Genomic DNA, 20,284 nt, shown 5'->3' with positions numbered 1-20,284 from the left:
AGTGCAAGAATTTACGCAGGAGCAAATCGTTTATTTCATTCTTTAATCGGCACTTGTAACACTGTATTATTTCTCGCCTTGAGTTATATCGGTCCCATCTGATTGCAGTTAAATTAATAACTTTTACTTTGGTAATAAAATTTTTCAAATAAACCGTATTGTCAGAAATCACTTGAAATACCGGCGATTTGGTCCCTTTCATTTTATGTATGTTTTTAACCGGTATTTTGTGAGTATTCCTCAGCTCTTCTGATATCTCTTCAAGTTCCGGGTGCGTTGCTAATCCTCGTAGTGTGAATGCATGATTTTTTTCTGTTTTGGGGGTGTAGGTATGGAATTGTTGTCCAATTTGTTGGAAGTAGTGTATAATTGTTTTGTGGGCTTCTATTTTTCACAGTAGATTGTTGAGGTAGAATATCCATATTTAATTTAGAACGGTCCAGTCCTTTTCTTTTTTAGATTTTCTGTGATCTTGTTGTGTTTAGTAAAAACTCCTAGAATCTAAAATGACTCGTGGTTTTTTGGGTTTGTTTGATTGAATAACATTTTGTGTATTGGTGATCGCTTCTTCGTCTTGGTTTAATTTTTCAAACCTGTTTCTGATTGTCTTTTTTTGAATTAATCTTTTGGGGGTTGGGTGCGTCAATGTAGGATCTTCTGAGTCACTTCTTCTGTACCTCTTGGCGCTTCGACTAATTCTACTTTCTTCGTCACTGAATACGGAGCCCTCTTGGGACTCCATTTTGCAAACTTTTTCCTGCTGTGGAAATCTTCACTTTCACTATGTTTAAAAAGTCACTGTCTTTGTAGTTTAAAAGTCACTATCTTGGTTACACTCGTTGCGCCGGGCGAACAGTACGTGTTCACAGCTCGTCGTCTGGAACTAGACTCGGCTTCAGTGTTCTGACGAGAACTGGCATTGTCAGCGTGGTATGGTCGTAAAGGTGTATTTTGTGTGTATTTCATATGTGAAGGGTTATCTCAAAATGTGAAGATCATGAAGGAAGGCTCATAAAAAATAACAACACGAAGATAAGCTGGTTTCGTATAATATTACGTATATATCGACTTTCGCGACATCGTTATATTGGGATGCCAGTCACGCACATCGTCCTTGTTTTGCTACTGCGTCCAATACTCGAATTTGTTTTTCCAAAAATTGTGGTTCACGCAAATACGAAAGGATGCTTTCGAATTTGAAAACTTTGGAATCATTTCGGGTGCAGAATCGGGATCGGAAATGGTTGATTGAAATTTAAAACCATCAATCGACTGTAGTAGAATTTATTGAAACATTTCACATCTGACAATACGAATATTACGTTCAAAAGAATTGAACGATCTATCGCAGGAATTTGGACTCAGTAAATAAATCAATTCTGATTTTGCCAACGTTTCGGAACCTATTGTTCCTTTCTCAAGGCTAAAAAGAGGCATTTATTAACCATACAAAAAAATATAACATTGAATAGTATACCTCATCATACAATTAATAAAACATAATAATTATATAATAATTATTAAAATTAAAATATTTAAAATATAATTATAATATTTGGGCGAAGTCAAAAATAAATAAATGGTCCCGACGTATGACAGTCACAAATTAAAAACAGTGAATGTGAATCGCAATGAAATATTGTGTTTTGGTATGATGTTACGTTGACACATATTTTCGATCTGGTCTCAGCTTATTCAATTCGTTCCAACCAGCAAATATAAAGGGTGACATAAATATAAAACATATAAAAATATACAAAACATATAAAGTATAAAACATATAAAATTATACAAAAAGACGAACATCTTTCTGGCAAAAACATAAATAAGGCGCGGAGACAAATAATTCAGGGTTGCTATCCATTAGGTATTGTTATTCTCGATATCAAAAATTACGTTCAAATTTCAAATTATGGGAACAATTGTATTTTCAATTTATATAAATGATACGATATTGGTATTCTCACACCCTTGGCCTTCCTATCTCATCATTCCTGATAATGGAAAATGAGTAAGATATAAATTATATTTACCCCAAAATGAAATAATCCGTATTGTTAAGAATCGTTAGAGTTCGAGGCTCATTCGGTCGAAAATATTCCACTTTCAGTTTTGATTTGAAATAGTGAGACATTCAATAGGGGAGACCGGATATCCTATTACAGGTTAGACAAAATAATTCGCCGAGTTTCTTATTCATATCATCAATTTTTTCCCATACAAGACTTCGTAAGCACGAAAAAAAATTGTTTGTATGGAAGATTTTATCAGAACGAGGAGAGCAGAAATTCTTCATTTCATTGCAATAAACTTCCCAAGACGAACGCACTCTTATTGGTTTAAACTTTCAGGGTATGTAAAGGACAAGCCGGTGGTCTTTGATATACAGCTGGGCTTTTTGAAACGAAACAGACGAGACAACCACCTTAATTGTTGAAGAAAGTAAGTACCAATAATAATTATTTCGTTGTTTGATGTTGACAGTTAACGGTTACCATCGTAACCACAAAATGAATCAGTCAAATAATTGATGATTTCACATAGCATGGTTAGCGGAATGATTGGTACTGTACGAAATTCAAAATGGAATATCTCGAAAACGAATGCACTGAATGAGAAAAAAATTAATACGCTTAATTCAGGATAAAAAGGCCTTTCAAATGAGATCTTTTCTTCTCAAAATTTAGGGGTTGGTGTTCTAACACTAAGGGTTGAAGCAATATAATTGTGAATTTCACTTTAAAAGTTGTCCCCCTCGACGTGTCCGAGCTTTTTTTCAAAATAAATTTATTCCACTCGTTATCTCGTCTGCTTCGTTTAGAAAAGCCCACCCTGTATGTATTCCACAATTATTCATTCATTTCTGCTTTCACTCTGAAAAACTGAATAGATCGTAAAGTGATGCAGCTGATGCCTGTTTTGCAGCAAAACCCTTTGTCGACCCTCAATAAATTGGCATAATATTACAGTATGGGTTATGGCATGAATGGGTGGGACAATTCGCTACTTGTTGAAAATTTCCTAGGTGCACTTCGTTATTCTGATTATTTTGGACCAAACATTTTTAGTTTTAGCATTCAATGATTATATACAGACGGATTCATTACTATTTATAGGACCAAATGTGCCTTGAAAACCTAGTAGGTACCCATATAGTTACGAATCACCCTGTATACGGAATTTTTAAAAGACTCAGTTTTTTTCACGCATTGATATTTTCATATAGTTGCTTTCACCAATTCATTCAAACAGTAGATAACCTGACCGATATGAGTGATACGCAGTGGCGGCTCGTGATCTAGTTCACTAGGGGGCTACTTTTAGAATAATAATAAAAATATGAAATTTTAAAACCAGTTTTCCGCAAAATTTTATGCAATTTATAATTCTTTTTGAAACATACCTGTTCTTATCTACTTGCTCGTTGTGCTTAATAATATTATTCCGGTATTCTAATTGAGCAGCGATATCAGTCGTAACCAGAAAAGCTAATTCTGTCGAACAATTTACATGCTTGGCAGATAGCTCATGCTTCTTAATTTTTTCATTAAGGTGCTTCAAATCTCTAAATCCTGCCCTTGCCCATACGTTATCAACTGTTATACACTTGTCTTGAGAAGTTTTTGGAGTTTTATCTGCCTGGGTTAAATTTAAATCGGGAGTCGGTCTACCCAGCAGTTGAATACGGCTTTTTTCCGCCAGCGAAAGCCTCGCGAAATCAGTTTTTAAAATATTTTGAACACTATTGTCCGCCGTGATTTGAAAACGTAAACAAATACGAACGCACGCTAAGATGTCTATACGCTAGCCGGCAGCGGCTAGAATGAAGCGGATAGGGGCGACTTTTATCGTAGCCCTTTTACTCCTTAAAACGACCGACACGAAGAGTTGCGGCTGGAGCCGAATGACTGTCCGAATGCAAGAATTCGGGGCTACACGATTCATCGCCCATGCAGGGACGAACTGCTAGATTATGATTGAAATAAACAAAACTGCAGGGGTCGCATGAGAGTTTCACATTAATAAATTATATAAATAACCGTGGAAAGTAATATTTTCATTGAAAATCGTATGGGAAGGTAAATAGCATAATAGGATTGATTTCTTGTGATTTCTTGTATGGGGGGCTGTAGCCCTATAGCCCTCACAGACCAGCCGCCACTGGTGATACGGTTTATTTAAATAAAAAAGAGTTTCAAACTAGAATTAATGGAATACAACTGAACCCATAAAAATTCAATGTGTGAAAATATATAAAAGATAATTCGAAATTCGATTTTGATATTCTAAAATTTTTCTTCGATATTACAACGTCAACTTCAGAATATGTCGAATGAGGCCGAAAATCTGAAAATCTTCTCTGGTAAGCACTCGTTTCATTCACCAGATTTAAAAAAATTATAACTAGATATCTGTTTTCTGATACTGAATGATAGACGGAAGTTTTTGCTTCATTTACAGGGTCCTGCAATAGTGCGTTAGACTTTCATAGCTGCTAAACCAGACGTTTTAGGAATTTAGTTAAGAAGCATTTCCCTTGTACTTTCAATTCTGCATCTCAGGATATTATTTTCTGATATACAGGGTGTTCCCAAACAAAATTATTCAACAAATGAGTAATTTTTTTAATGGAACACCAATTATATTTTTGCATATTTTCTATGCTCTTCAATACCTGCAAAATATTAAGGATATTTTTTCAACAGTAGGGATCTTATTCAGAAAAACCAGCAAAATTTCGACGAAACAGTAGTTCGGTAAGAGCCCTTTACCGATTTCCAGAAGAATTCGATGAGGAGGCGTAATTTTACATCTTCATTGTTTGCGATTTAGAGTTTTCTATCATCATACATAATTAAATATCTTTCTCAAGTTTGCCCCGTCGTCTTCTTGTAGTATTCTTCGTCGTATTTCATTGTTGTTGATACTATAAATTAGAATTTGTTTAATTAGTTCATCAGTGAGAGTTACGAACTTTTTGCAGAAATTGAATTGTTCGACGGTCATCTCGTCAGTTTGTTTCTACATGAAGAATTTATGACGTAGATGAAATAGGTTCCGACTTGGTGAGAAGTGCTCATGAATTTTGTCGATTAGAGCTTTGGGTTTATTCTTCTGATCTTCACTGAACTCAAATGTGGCGTAGATTTCCTGCAGTTCAGGTCTAGCGAAATGTAGCAATAGTGCTATTTGAATTTTGCCATCTTTTTTGTTTTTTTTCCGTTGCAGTGAGATAAATTTGGAAATTGTTCAACCAAACCGACCATCGGTCAGCTGGATTTCCATTATTTAGATTCAACTTGGGTAGTCCACTACCAGCCATTATTATTTATATACTTTTACGTTGGCCAGTGAGCTCTGGCCAAGGAGCAGTTCCCAAATGACCTATCATATAATTTATTTCGATTTCCACCTAGTATCTTTTTCTTTCGACCACACCGTTATTTTATATTGATATAACGGCCAAAATGTCATCATATATATTTTCTGGTGGTTTCGTAATATCTGACAACCAGTATCTTTCTTCAACCTTGACAGATCCTATAATGATCCCCTAATTTTCCCCCCTCTTCCCTCAATCTGTTTTCCTTCAATAAATTTTTGCACCTTTCCTTTCATTCATTTACTTCACTAATTTTCGAATTCAATCGTAAATTTTTGATTGGTCCATGAGTTCAGGTTATTGAGCTGCCGAAACATAGCAACCTACTGCCTTTTTCAACACTTTTTTACCAACTGCAGTTTCACATCCTGAAAATGTTTTGTACCGAAACATGTAGATGTGAATAAATGAAGAGTCATTCAACCGAAGTTTGGAAGGCATTTCCCTTTTAGTTTAAGTATTTTACGCCGGTAGAATGGGTTTTAGAGAACTTAAATATTCAGTTCTTCGTGGATTTTGGTATCTTATGCTGTAGGAACATTTGATTTCGAGTATTCCATCGCTATTCACGAGTCCTTCTAGTGAGCATGCTAAGTGAGGGCTGGATTCTGCTTTAACCTTAAACGAACGTTAAGAGGAATTTTTTATTTCAGATTTTTCGAAAAACTGTTTTTTATATTTATGTGTTTTATTGGCACAATTAAGGATGAATCCGAATGTAGTATTTTCTTCACTCAATAACTTCTACTTTTTGCCGTCGATTTGCAAACTTGAGGAAGTTAATCGTTTTTTCCTTTCTTCTAACCAACGTGTACTTGGTCTCTGTTCTCTTGTTTTTGTTCAAATTATTGAAGTTCCTCGGGTGTCATCCTCAAACTCAATAGAAAATTTTTACACGTTTCTTCAAGTGTACTGTATGTGTATTTCATTAATTTGTTGGAATTCAGATCGATTTTTTGGGATAATTCATTTAAATAAGTTAGGTTGAAATTAATCTGGGGCATCTTTCTCTTTTTACCCCATTGCTCTAATTCCATGGATTCATCGTTAACCGATGTCCCTTTTTTGTTCTTGACGTACAGCTCTGCTTCGTTATCGCAAAGTTCATCTCCTTATAGTATGAGCACTCATTTTCAATAAGTCTTATAAATCTGTTACATCTTTGTAGATCATTAGGATTCATGTGAAGTTTTTCAACCACAGAAAACCAATTTTCTACCGAAGCATTACAAAATCTTCGCACCGTTAACTGCCCAAGGAGCAAGCCTGTCCACAATGGTAAATAAGTGAAGTAATTTTCCAGGGCGAGTTCGAAATTTTTTTTAGTACATGAGTTATTTTTCTCCTGACGAATATCTTCTTTTTCAATTACCATTTCGAGTTTAACACTTAGGTGCTTGAAATGCTGATAAAATTTACTTTTCTCATAATGAGAATATTCATCCGATATACTGATTGATTTATCTGTTTTATATGTCTCAGATCTGATTTAAATCTTAATCACAACATATGAATTAATTCAGTCTTTGCTTCATCTACTGACTTGGAGTTTTTACGAGACAATAAAATCATACCCATATTGAAAAACCACTCTTCGATAGCACTCAAACTTCCTAAATTTCTACAAACTGGGAAGACCTGCCTCAAAAATTTCCTGTTTTCGTAATTTTTCTCATATTCATCAATATCTTTAGTGACCACTAGAGTAATATCATCATAGAGTCGTGTGTTCGAGCTTATTAATATGTAACATTGAGGTAATCTGTCATCGTCAAGCTATTCCAAAAAATCAGAATATTATTTATTTATGAGAACGAATCTGAAATCTGTTATCACCCTTCTGAATAATGGCCACTCCTATCTTCTTTTTTTTTTGAAGAGCGAACGATTTGAATTAAGCCAACCATACACCAATAAGAGTTGTGTCATGATCGCAGCTAACCATCTCTAAAATCGGACAGACTCTGTTATTGAAGGAGGTGACTATAACACCGGCGTAATTAAAATTACGTTTTTTCACAAACTTCTGTCTTCGGATTACATTACCTGTCGAATCCAAATGTAATATCAATTCTCCTTTATTTCTCATTAGTATTTCAATTTGCTCCAAGCTGTATACACGTGAAAAGGTCGACCGGCGCATTGGATATAATCATCGTTCTCCGTTTGCATAATCACATCACATATCTATGAGATCATCCTTATTCCTATCATTAGAGCCTGAAACGTCGGATCTTGCTTCACGTAGTACGGAATCAGATTTATTATCCATTTTTTCAATTCAATTCTTTTCTTCAATTCAATTCATTTATTTCCCTCACAGTGTGTCACAAAGTTTTCAAAAATATTTGGAATACTCAATCAGGAACAACATATCCTTACTATGGCATTAAGAAAATATATAAAATAATAAGAAATAAACAAATCTAGACCGTCATACTTACATACAAACTATATGAACTGCGATACATACGTACACATTGTAACTCCTTTTTCTCGAGCGCCAGCTATTCTTCAAAGGGAAAAATAGCAAACCTACCCTGGTAGCTTCGAGTCGAAGACAAGGTTCCGTGTTATCTAGAGTGTTAGCGATAACCAGTGAAAGTCAAAACAAGAGTTCATACATTTATTCATTGATTCGTAGTAAGGAATAGAACAGGCACAATTATAGTTTCGGTTGAGTAAAAGATACAGAAATAAAGAGGTTTTCCTCGGAATCAAATACAAAAATAGTGGATTCAAGGAGTGAAACGGACGAGGAGAAAGAAAAGGGGATCCGACTTCAAACGTGCCACGGGTGTTACGGAATCGTTCGCCAGCCAGAACCAAAGATAGCCAGAACCAAAGATACCCTGAACGGGCAAGGTAATTGGGGTTCCGTTGCAAACTACAGGATTGGAGGTTGGGGAGAACACTGTACGGGGTAGGCAACGGTCCTCTACTCTGTTTTCCGCTTCTGACGTGTTTTCACGCCAGCCAGAAACTTACTTTCAACACGGGATAAAGGGTACACAACAGGCTGAAACTGAGATTCCCAAGTAAAATACGGAAAGTTATCTTACCTCTAGGCTCGGTTGCGGGGTTTGGTTCTGGACTCAAGACGGCTAGTCGGGGGTTTTGACTTTAAATCGGCGTCTCTCAGCAGACTTTTTCCAGAAGACTTAGGGTTGAGGGTCAAATCAGCTTCCACACACTGAAATCTATCAAGATTTAAACGGACCTTATCAACTTTGGTCTCAACAGAATTCAAAGCATTCAAGCACCTGCGGGGGGACATCTGCTTTTATACCGGGGGTGTGGAAACTGAATGTGCCTCAGATGTAGAAAATTGATCTGCGTTGGCGCCCCATATTTCAGAGGCGTATAGGGCAGCCGGTCTCATCAGTCTGTCTATTATTTGTTTTATTATGTTCTTGTTATGTCTGTCCATTCTGCTTATCTTGCCGAGTAGTTCAGTGGATAGTTGGTTTATTCGCTGTCTGGTCTCTTTTACGTGTTGTTAGTAGTTGAGCTGTCTATCTATGGTGGGTCCTAAGTACTTAATTTTCTCTTTATGTTGAAACAGTTTATTGTCTGTTCTTAAGATTGGTGGTCTTATGCTTAGTCTGTTCAATATGAACATCGTCTATGTCTTGTCTAAATCCACATTGTCTGTCGTCTATTGCGTTGTTTGTCTCTAGCCAATGTGGACATACATCTACCTCTTGCTGCTTCCCGCCTCTCGGCATCAGCCTGGATAATAGGATAATATGGCCGCGTGAAGTTAGCGAAAAGTTGGTAGAACAAATTCTGAAACTATTCTCAATATTTAGTACTCAATTTGTTTTTATTTGTTCCGTAAGAAACTTTTCAAGCACCGGTCTGGTTTTTGAGTAATTCGCATTTCTATGATTTAGTGCTGATTTCACACTCAGCACCAACATTTTGAAATTTCTAAAAAATTTTAATACCAATATTTAGTACTCAATTTGTTCTGATTTGTTCTGTTGAAATTATCTGAATATGTCAAATAGGTAATTATGTATTCGCATTCATAACTTCTAGTGCTGACTTCACTCTCAGCACCAACACTTTCTGGTTTCTAAAAAATTTCAATGCCAATATTTAGTACCGAATTTGTTCCAATTTGTTCTGTAACATTACTTCATTTTTGCATTTTTGGTTTTCCAGCAATTCGCTATTGTTTTGTATGAAGCGTGAAGTTAGCGAAAAAGTTTCAAATTTTTACTTTTTTTTTGAGCCATTAATTAGTACCCAATTTGTTCCAATTTGTTCCGTTGGAATAAGTTCTTTATCATTAGTAATTTTTGATTTATTCACGATTTTCTCTGTGTCACACAAATCGCCATCTATGAAAACCAATGTGTTCTTCAAGCTCCCGTTGATCCTATCAGTATAGGAGGGGCTTCTCGAAAGCAAGCCCAATTTTGTCGTAAATCAAGTGCATGACAGCGGAGGGCCGGAGCCGGAGGGTTTTTTATTTTTTGATAACTTCACAGGTGGCCATTTGAAGATATCCAAATGCGTGTCGATTTTCCTACACATTCTCCAAATTCAAATAGATAAGAATAGAAAATTTAAGATTATTTATGGAAACCCTTTTCCATTAGTTATCCAACACGTGAAAGATTCGCTTCAAAATTCAGACATTTCAGAAATACACCCTTCGAAACTTAGTAAACATTCAAATATGTAAAAGCTTGTACATGACATGTCTCTATGTCTATGGTTTTTCTTGTCAAATGTGAACACCAAACTTGATATTTTTTAAGTGTATGGTGATCAGAAAACTTTCATGACCAATATTGACTCGATGGGCGTTGCCGGATTGTGAAAATGACGTAGAATGTTCATAAGCGAGCGCTTCTGAAATCAGAATTTTCGTAAGTGAATACAATGCAATATGTTGAAATTCGAATTAATATGTTTCGATATATTTGAGCTATATAAGGATTGTAATTACATATATTTTGAAATTTAGGAAAATACCCCATTGGGCTTCGGTAAAATGAGTGATCCTAAGATGAGTCACTTAATTACTAATTGGCTAGACTGGAATTTTTTTTTTATTTTACGTGCATTTGAACATTTATTGTGCTTTGGGCTCGACATCGAATAAGATAATGACGACTAAATGAAATGGTTGAAAATTCCGTCTTTCGGTTCCCTAATATGAAATGACATATTCAATGCATAAAATGTTTCCTTATTATATGTTACACGAGGGTCCTGCCTGGAAAGCGTTTCTTGAGTGGATAGTTTATCATAAAAATGTGCAACCGTGTTTTCGGTGTGTGGAACTAGAAACTCTCTTCCTGATGAGGTGGTTGATTCTCCGTCGGTCAACATTCCGATTGTCAGATAGTTCCGCGGGTGATGTGTCTGCTCGAAATGTGAAGGAGGGAATTTTTTGAATTTTTGGTCCCATAGGTTAGGCATTTGTAGGCTGTGGCTGTGTGCCTCCTTTCTTATTCAAATAAATAATAATAAAATTAAAATACGGAGTTTTTCTCATAGGGAAAGGAGTGCCTTGAAGATGGTCATGTGATGTGATTGACCAAAAGCTTGGCAACATTTGATAAAGAGCTGAAATCTGAAGTGACTTTTCACCCGATTAATAATCCCTTTGATTACCAAGTTTTTCTTCTGAGCGGAATCGATGAAAATTTCTTCAATTCAATTTGATATGCTGTGTTTTTCGGTAATGCATTCGAATTCATTATGCAGGGTGTCCAGTAGCCATTGAGGAAATCTCAGAAATCAGAAGAGCTAGAGCAAAACCGAAAAAAGAATGGTGAAAATCGTAGCCTCCTATATATTCCATCGATTTTGAGTTTTCAGATGTGCCTGTAGAAAGTCTAAGTTTCAGATCTGTATTTTCAGAAATAAAAAAGTTATGAACTTTTTGAAATCGTCAAAATCGCATTTTTCGCTAATAACTCAAAAACGAAGAATCGTAGGCGACTACAGTTTTCACCATTCTTTGTTTCTCTGAAAAAGAGCTCGAAGTGTGTCATCGGTTTTACTCTAGCTATTCTAGTACCCGAGATCCTCTCACTGGAAATCGAATTTGGTACATATACTATCATTACATTTCAAAGGGCCATATCTGAACATTTAATCTAAAAACTGGGTATGTCTCATAAAGATTGAATGACTCTATCCAGATTTACAACTTGCTATCTAGGAAATGTAACATTTACAATATAAGATTTACATAAAATGGATGTAATATTCGGATGTTCGGCGATGAAAATATGTAGTACATATATGATGATGAAAATTATTAGGAAAGTTTTTTATGACATAATAGGGATTATGGAGTGAATGGCCTTTTCTATTGTTTTGATGAAACTGAAGATTTAAAGAAGCTTTGAACGTTCGGAATGAAAGTTTATGTATTAATAAATGCAAGAAAAACTTCACATAAATGAACTATAACTGCAGAAATAAGCATCACGACGATTTCAATTATTGGTGTCCATTACTTCCATCTTCATGCATTGTTTTGCATAAAACTAACTGACATATTTAAAAAAAAAACAACGGTATGTTGAATGAAATAAATCGGGCTGGCAGAATCCGGTATGTTGAATGTTTAGCAGGGACCAGCTCCACTTCACACTACGATATATGTATTCCTTGCGATATGGCGAAACATACATATTTAGAAATAAATACTTAATTCGTAATATATATTGAGGAGAAATTTTCAAGAATTGAATTTTATCAAATCATATTATTGGGTATTAATTCGGGGGATATACAGAGTGATTCGCTTCGAATCATCCTGACGAATCACACTATTGGGCGTTTTTGGAAAACTAATCACAATTTCGTGCTGAAAATCATATTGGGGTTTTCTACAGTAGATTTTCTCCCTGAATTGTTTTCAGACCCCTGCAACTTTCGGTTATATCTGAAATAGATAGCAACTTTGATATTTCAAATGGCACACCCAGTTTATCTTGCATGGTTAAATTGATTGCAATTTCAACAGTATGCCATACGAATTATTGGAATTCTCATGAAAAAAATTGTCACACTTTTTGGAATATTAATGCTGGAGAGTATTATAAATTTGCTGTTTCCACAGAAGATGTACAGGGTGTTTATGTGAAGATCATCGAGTTGAACAAATCGAATTCATCAAAACTCAAGATGTTCAAATTACTACTTACATTTGTTGAGTATTTTTCAATGTTTGACTAGTCAGTGGCTGATCGTTGAGAAACCATAAACAATTAACGAAATGTCAAAATTATTTATCGAAACATCGAATTTCAGTCGGTATTAAATCAGATACATATCATCCATTGATTTAAAAATCAAGAAATGTTACAATCGGACTGGCTAACCACCATCACTCCGAGCATCAACACAAAGACCATGCCATCAAGGAAGTAGATGCTGACTAAAGTTTATTCAGTCTCATTTGACCTCGTCTATCAGAGCAACACAACTTCCACCTCGATGAAAATTGGTTGTTGACTTTTTATATTAATGGATGTTATACCTACCTATATCTGAATAAATTTTGGATTCTTATTCATTTCATCAATCGAGTTTTAGTTTCTTTCTTTGGTTTCCGAAGCAGTTCAAAATGGCTGTAATCTTATTATCTCAAGTTTGTTTGTTGGTATATTTATTCCATTAGTTTATTATTGTATTAAATAATTGATCGTTTGGAATTTTGTAAACCTAATTTATTTAGTCAAATATAATAAAACGTTTCGGGTTCGGGCCCTTTTTCAATCTAAAAACAATATCAAAAACACAGTTACATATACAATTATTCGAAATAGAGATCTGTCACCTTTATTTTAACAATTTCCAAGTCTTCTGCTTGTGGTGCATGTGTCCTCATTCTTCATTTTGTAACATAGTGTGGTGCTAAGTCAATGAATTGTCAAGTTGGTGTCGTTGTCACTCTTCTTCTTCTTTCGTTGTCGTTTTCCGCTGTCTTCTTTATAATCGTTGAGTATATTTTGTTCAGACCATTTATATCTGTTCTGTCGTTGATAGAGTTGGGGTTTCGTTTTATATAAATCATTTCCAAAAATTCCCTGGTTCTTTTATTTGTTTCCCTATCTAATATCCTTGTATTCTCAAAATTGAAAGTGTGGTTGTTTTCTATTGTATGTTTGTAAAGGGCTGTTTGAGTTTTGGAATATTTGTGTCCTTTTATCCTGTTGTTCAGATTTTGTTCCGTTTGTCCTATGTACACTCCATTACATTGGTTGCATGGTATCTCGTAGATGATATGTGATTTTTGACCTTTCGGGACTATTGCCTTCAATCTCGAAAATAATTGATTAACCTGTATAAATGGTTTGTGTGCAATCCTTACATTGGGGTATGGCTTCATTATGTTTTCTATTTTCTCAGACAGTGTTGGGATGTATGGTAGGGGTATGTAAACTATTGGCTCGGTTTTTGGATTTTGGTAACTTAGTGAGTTGTAAAATTTATGAGTGCGTTGTTTTATTGTTCTCTTTATCATTTCTTGGGGGTAATTGTTTGTGGCAAGTAGGGAGGAGGTCTGATTTAGTATCTCCGGTCTATAACGTGGTGAAGTTAATTTGATTGCTCGATCTATATAATTGGTTACTATTGCTTTTTTCTGTTTGATGTTATGTGCTGAGTTGTAATCAAGTATCCGGTCTGAGTTAATGGTTTTTCGGAGCATTTTAGTTTCTATTTTGTTATTTTCTCTAATGATGGTCATGTCCAGAAAGTTGATTTTATTGTCCAGTTCTGTTTCTAGAGTAAATTTCAGTTTGTTGTTAAGATTATTCAAAACTTCCATTATTTCTTTAATTTGATCTTCTGTTGTTATAATTAAACAATCATCCACGTACCTCTTGAAGATTGTTATTCTATATGATGAGTTTAGCAAAACTTTTTCTTCAAAATATTCCAGCACTAATTGAGCCACTGCACCAGCAACCGGACTACCCATAGCTACACCATCTATTTGTTGGTAAAATTCGTCTTCGTATTGAAAATAGCAAGTTCCCAATGTAAGTTGCACTGCCTCTATGAATTCAGTTTTCGGTAGATCTGTATATTCTTCTATGAGGTGCCATTTTTCCTCCAGTATCTGTGGTACCAGTTGTGTGGGGATATTTGTATATAGGGACACAGCATCTATAGAAAATAATTTTTGATCATCTGGAACGTACAGTGTATCTAATTCTTGTTTAAGTTCATAGGAGTTCTTGGTGTAAAAGGGATTTTTGTTTATAACATTTGAGAGAACTGATGCTAAATATTTGTACAGCTTATAAAATGGTGTCTGCGTATGAGAAATAATAGGTCTGAGTGGAATGTTTGGCTTGTGGAGTTTTGGCAAGCCATATATTTTCGGTGAAATACTATTATGTACAGTGAGGGATCTAGCGAGGGTTGGTGATATAAATTCTGAGTTTTCCCATTTTTTAATTATTTCGTTATTGTGTTTTTGTAAGGAATTTGTTAAGTCTCTTTTTATGCGTTTGTATGTTGTTGTATCACTTAGCAGTTCTCTAATCTTTGTTTCGTAGGTAGATTTATTCATTACAACTATTGAATTGCCCTTGTCCGCTCTCGTTACTACAATCTGTGGATTATCTCGTAGAAATTTCTTTGTTTTATTGAATGCTGTTATATCCTTCCTTTCTTTAAAATTCAGTTTTTCATTTTTAACTTTGTCGTGGTGTTTAATTAAAGTATTATTTAGTTTTATTCTTATTTCATTTTGGTTTTCTTGGTTTAATTTCGTTATATTTGCTTCGATGTTGGCTATTATTTGATCTGTTGGAATTTGATTTGTATCTTTGGGGCGTATTGCAAACTTAGGGTCTTGGCTAAGTAGAAGTTGAATTTCGTCTGGGATAATGGTATCTGATAAATTCTTTATTGTGTTCTTCGTTTGAACTTGTGTGGTATTTTTAGTTGACTGTGACAATTTGACCAGTTTTTTGTTGTGCCTTTTTGTATTTAAATCTATGTTTTTCTTAATAATATCTGACTGTAGATCTTCAAAAGTGGACAAAATTTCATTTGAAGTATGTGTGAGGATAAGGTTTCTCTGCTGATCTAGTTTAAGCTGTAGTAGGTTTATACTTTTAGTTGTATCTGTTATGATCAGCTTAAGGATTTGTTTTCTATGTTTCTCATGCAATTTTTGAAACTTAAAGTTTAGATACTTACATTCAAGTTTAATTTGATTGGTATTGAAATTTAGGAAATTTGGTAACAAATCTCTATCTTTACATTTAAGCAAGAAGATTCTTCTTGATTTCATGTTGATCAGTTTGACGTTGGTTTTGGTGTAGTCCAGCATCTTTCTCAGGATGTACGCTGTCGGATCGTTTATTCCGCTTCTTTCATGGAACCTCTTGACCAAACCTATGTGCCTGCCGTTGTACTTTGTTGCTTCGATATGGAGGGGTTGTTCTGCCTGTCCCATTCTGGCCTTCTGTGTATCTCAAGTTTCTCCTGGATATCTCTCAAAGTTTCAATATCGGGTAAAGAGTTCATTCAAGTAACCCATGCAGGCCTGTTTTTGTTCTGAAAACGATATCGCTATTATGACGACTGTCAGCAGCGATACACTAACGCATAGCCTACTAGAAGTATTTAGTAGTTTATGACCTTTGAGTATTGATGATTAATACTCAATGCTACGACTGTTTACACTGTTTACATTAAACTAGGCCTCAACTGATTGCAATAGGAATTTATTTTGTATCAAATGCTGAGAATACAGAGAGTTATACCATTTCGGAATCTCAATGAAACTGGCATGTTTTTTCTTGAATTGGCTCTTAGGTAACCATATTATTTTTTACACCGCGCTAGTTTGAACTTATGAAAAAAAATTAGCAAAACGGAAAAGTTGAGTTAGATCTTTTTTTCATGAAGAACTATTCATGCCCCTCAAAAATAATGAATTACATTCGATAGATCATCTATCCAGGAATACTATCCAAAAAACAGTTTGAAAAAATTCCTTCATTTGGAGTCTTGCCTGCAAAAAGAGTGGCGAAGGGTGTAATTCTCTTGAATTTTCGAAAATCTCCAATATCTCGAAAACTAAGGCACTTTTACTAAACGTAAAATATATTTTTCTGAACCGCCATAGAGTCCTCTACCCCCTGGCTCAATATTATCCATTCATTACGCCACACCCTGTATATCGAGAAATGATCGTCATAGCCTGTATCAGTTCCAAGTAAATAAAACTCCGGCTTTGAATTCGGAATTTAGTAGAAAATATTACGTTTTCACCATTTTTTCCATAAGAACAATAACTCATAAACCGTTTAGTTGTTTACATATACTGTTGAAAATGTCATCAAGTCAGCTACTTAACGAGGCAAAGATATACTATAAACGTGTGCCATTTGGAGTAAAGAAGAAGGCTGTTCCGGTATAACAAGATTTTGCAGAGATCTGAAAGTTCATTGTCGAAAACTCTAACATGTAAATTTCCAGCACAAAATTATGATAAGTTCTCCATAAATAACTAATAGGCCTCCGCAGTGAATCCCCCTGTATAATATTAAGCTCCAGAATATGAGCATTTCGATCGTACTCACTCTGTATGTCATGAATTTTCAATGATTCAAGTGAAATTAATTTATTATTATTTAATTCTGCTTGCTACAATTGCTTACTGGAGTATGAATAAGCATGAAACAAATTCATTTCGTGGTAGCCGAATTCTCTTCTTTCAAAATTCACATGAAGAATCGGTAGAAAAATTATTGGTGCATTTGAATATCTTCAGATGGCCACCCGTCAGTTAGCATGTCATGCACTTGATTTACGACAAAATTGCGCTTGCTTTCGAGAAGCCCCTCCTATACTGATGGGATCAACGGGAGCTTGAAGTACACAATGGTCGCATTCAGCGGACGAAACTGTTACCAAACGCTAGCGGAAACGTTCGGTGACATATGCGCTACATTCTCAACACGTTCTGGAGCGGACGCCATTTTTGGGAGCGGATTTGATTTGTGCTAGGTAGCGGTAGCGGAAAGGAGCGAAAGTTGGACTCGAACCGAGTAGTGTTGTTTAGTGTGTAAAATGTACGAGTTTGAGTTAGTTGACGAAAACGGAATGGAAATTGAAGGTAAGAAATATAGAAGGATGTTTAATAAGTTATAGGAAATATACTAGAGCAACAAAAGTAATTCGTCAAAATTCTTGATTATGTTTTTTTCGGAAACTTTTATGGGTTTTCACTCCCAGTCTTTGAATCACAATCATGAAAAAACTCCAAATAATAAAGATCTAATTTTCATAGGTCTTTTTTTTAAAGTCATTCTGTTTCAGAGACTGGGAGTGAAAACGTATTTCAACATATATATTTTTCTTCTTGTTTTCATCATTTTTTTCTCACTAAATGCAAATATATCTTTATTTTTATTATTCCTCAGCGTTCTTGGAGCATTCTTTAAGGGAATCCATCGTTATGGAAGAAGGTATGTTTATTTTGCGAAAAACTATTTATTGTGGTATATAATATACAGGGTCTCAGTGAATAGGTGCGACAAACTTCAGGAGGTGACAAAGTAATGTATTTTTATGAATTTTTATTTTTTCAGTATCTCCCAGAGAAGCTTTGGGGGAAACTTCTGGAAATCAACGCTTGAATCCAGGTATGTAGTCTTCTCAGAAAAAAAATTTTCTTTTCAAATTATGGATGTTATTCATTTTTTGCAGGTCAGCCTTTTTCGTGGGATAAGCAAACCACGCAATTACTGGTGGAACGGTACATGCATCTTAAGGATGCATTTAGAGATCCAAAAATTAAAAAAAAAAAGCTGTGGGACGAAATAAAACAAACATTTACCTCCAAAGGGCATAATGTCACGGAAGAGATTTTGGATAGAAAATGGAGAAATATGAAAAAAACCTATACAGGCATTAAGGATAACATACGCAAAACTGGAAGGGGTAGAATACACTGGGAATATTATAATCAATTTGATGAAATATACAGAGACGATAAAACAGTGAATTTACCCCGAACACTCTCATCAGCTCCAGTATCCGTGATCCAAAAGGGGCCTGGAATAAATTCAGACTCCATAAAGGAACCTGTTCAAATAATAGAGGAACCTCAACCCAGTATTGCAGCCACTCCTCAAATTGAAAAGCAGAAAGACAACATAACACTCACTCCGTATGTTAAGTTTAAGCTGTATTCTTTTCTATATTAATTTCACAGACATAAAATTAAACTAGCAATATATTTTAATTGCAGAAAATCCACAAAAATGGATTCCAAGAGTGGAATGTTTTATTTGAGGAAGAAGCTGGCTGAAATTGAGACTGCCCGTGTCAACGAAATCAAACTTCTTCGGGAAGCACTTGAAAGACACAATGAAATTCAAGAACGAAGAAATGAAATTTTAGAAAATTTTTTTAATTCTTCAAAAAAACAATAATGTATTTTCTAAATAAAATATTTATAATAACATATTTGCGATGTTATCCCTTTTGTCATTTCCACCCTCATCTGCAACGTCCCCTTCTGGGTTTGGTAGTGGTAGATCCTCTTCTAGTACTTCTTGAGGATCTTCTTCCACTTCATTCAGTATTAAAAAATTGTGAAGAACACATGCAGCACTGATTATGTGTGTTCCAAAATCAGGATCTCCTATATCTAAATACTTCAAACGTCGAAATTTTCCTTTCAATCGCCCAAATGTTCTTTCGATTACTGAACGAATGGAGTTCATTCTATAATTGTAGTTATTTTGAATATCATTCAAATGGCCATTGTCCCTATATGGTGTCAGTAAATTTGTCATCAGAGGGTAAGCAGAATCGCCAAGCAAATGCATATCTCTAGACAATAAGGGGTTATTTGCATTTATCAATTTCTGATAGATGTCGCTAGATCTGAACACTCTTGCGTCATGTACTCTCCCTGGCATCCCAATAAATACATCAATGAAAGCCATTCGATGATCGCAGACACCTTGAAATACAAAAGAATAAACTGTCGAACATTTTCAATACGTAAAAATATATAAATATATATATATATATATTCTTTTGAATGTCAGCAATACATTTTTTGGTATCAAACAATAAAGCATATGTGTGAATTTTAGCAATGGTTAGTGTAACGGGGTACCATACAATTTGGAGTATGATACATGAGCTTAGGGAAAAATGTCAGTAAAAAAACCCTGTCTAACTAACTGATTAGGCACCTTGCAAAATTATCGAATGGAATTCTTTTCTGTTGTAGTAATCGGTGGCATTGTTTTTTGGTTGTTTTATTGGGATGTGACATCCATCAATAGCTCCTACAACACCAGGAAATCCATGGGATCTTTCTCGAAATACCTAAAATGTACATTTCAAATACATATTTCCTCAGTGCTTCAAAATTAAACTCACATTTATAGCTTGTTGATGATTCACTGGCCAAGATATCAACTGGGGCATCATTTGCCTTATAATTTCAACAATTTCTTTGAAAACCATATGGGCAGTATTTCTCGCAAACCCAAACCTATCACCAGCTGCCAAAAATGACTCGGGCTTAGCAAGTACCCAAATAGTGAATAACACTTTTTTTTCGAAAGGTATTACTGCAGGTCTCACAGCACCAATATTTGCTAGGTTTTGTAGTAATTTCTTGAAGAGAACGTTTAAATAAAATAAGTTACAATCATGTTTCACAAAATCTATTTTACCTCAAATGTAGGTCGCATCATGCGAAAGTGTTCGGAGAATAAGTTTCCTTCATAACTCCTTATTGTGATTTCATAATAATTTTCATTTCGTGGTATTACTGGTCTACCACCATCATTTTCCTCCAATAATCGAATTGGTTCTGCCAATTCCAAAGCGATTTGAAGAATAATATCTACATTTTGATTACTCTCCATT

The 20,284-nt window shown here is 34.9% G+C and overlaps 2 protein-coding genes and 1 long non-coding RNA gene across 3 annotated transcripts; 1 reads left to right on the top strand and 2 right to left on the bottom strand.

Moving 5' to 3' along the window:
* Positions 1-13,292: 13,292 nt before the first annotated feature.
* Positions 13,293-15,836, bottom strand: LOC123320586. The gene has a single exon (XM_044907941.1). The coding sequence runs from the start codon at positions 15,834-15,836 to the stop codon at positions 13,293-13,295; it is 2,544 nt and encodes an 847-aa protein (XP_044763876.1).
* A 2,621-nt stretch (positions 15,837-18,457) lies between these two features.
* Positions 18,458-18,859, top strand: LOC123320346. Its single transcript, XR_006538746.1, has 2 exons — positions 18,458-18,560; positions 18,642-18,859. It is a non-coding gene; the product is annotated as an uncharacterized LOC123320346 (long non-coding RNA).
* Positions 18,556-19,878, bottom strand: LOC123320345 (putative nuclease HARBI1). The gene is made up of 3 exons (XM_044907643.1): positions 19,790-19,878; positions 19,600-19,735; positions 18,556-19,361 (listed from the first exon to the last, which is right to left on the bottom strand). The coding sequence occupies exons 1-3, from the start codon at positions 19,874-19,876 to the stop codon at positions 18,847-18,849; spliced, it is 738 nt and encodes a 245-aa protein (XP_044763578.1). The 5' UTR covers positions 19,877-19,878; the 3' UTR covers positions 18,556-18,846.
* Positions 19,879-20,284: the final 406 nt, after the last annotated feature.

The sequence above is a fragment of the Coccinella septempunctata genome, chromosome 9 (genome assembly GCF_907165205.1).
Source record: "Coccinella septempunctata chromosome 9, icCocSept1.1, whole genome shotgun sequence".
Lineage (NCBI taxonomy): Eukaryota > Metazoa > Arthropoda > Insecta > Coleoptera > Coccinellidae > Coccinella > Coccinella septempunctata.
This window is presented reverse-complemented; position numbering and strand designations above follow the sequence as displayed.

Excerpts from the sequence above, each read along its gene's own strand:
- LOC123320586 (XM_044907941.1), bottom strand. The coding sequence starts at position 15,836 with ATGGGACAGGCAGAACAACCCCTCCATATCGAAGCAACAAAGTACAAC.
- LOC123320345 (XM_044907643.1), bottom strand. The coding sequence starts at position 19,876 with ATGGTTTTCAAAGAAATTGTTGAAATTATAAGGCAAATGATGCCCCAG. Across the intron at positions 19,736-19,789 it reads ATCATCAACAAGCTATAAAT|GTATTTCGAGAAAGATCCCA; the intron begins GTGAGTTTAATT and ends TGTACATTTTAG. Across the intron at positions 19,362-19,599 it reads CCATTCGATAATTTTGCAAG|GTGTCTGCGATCATCGAATG; the intron begins GTGCCTAATCAG and ends TTGTATTTCAAG.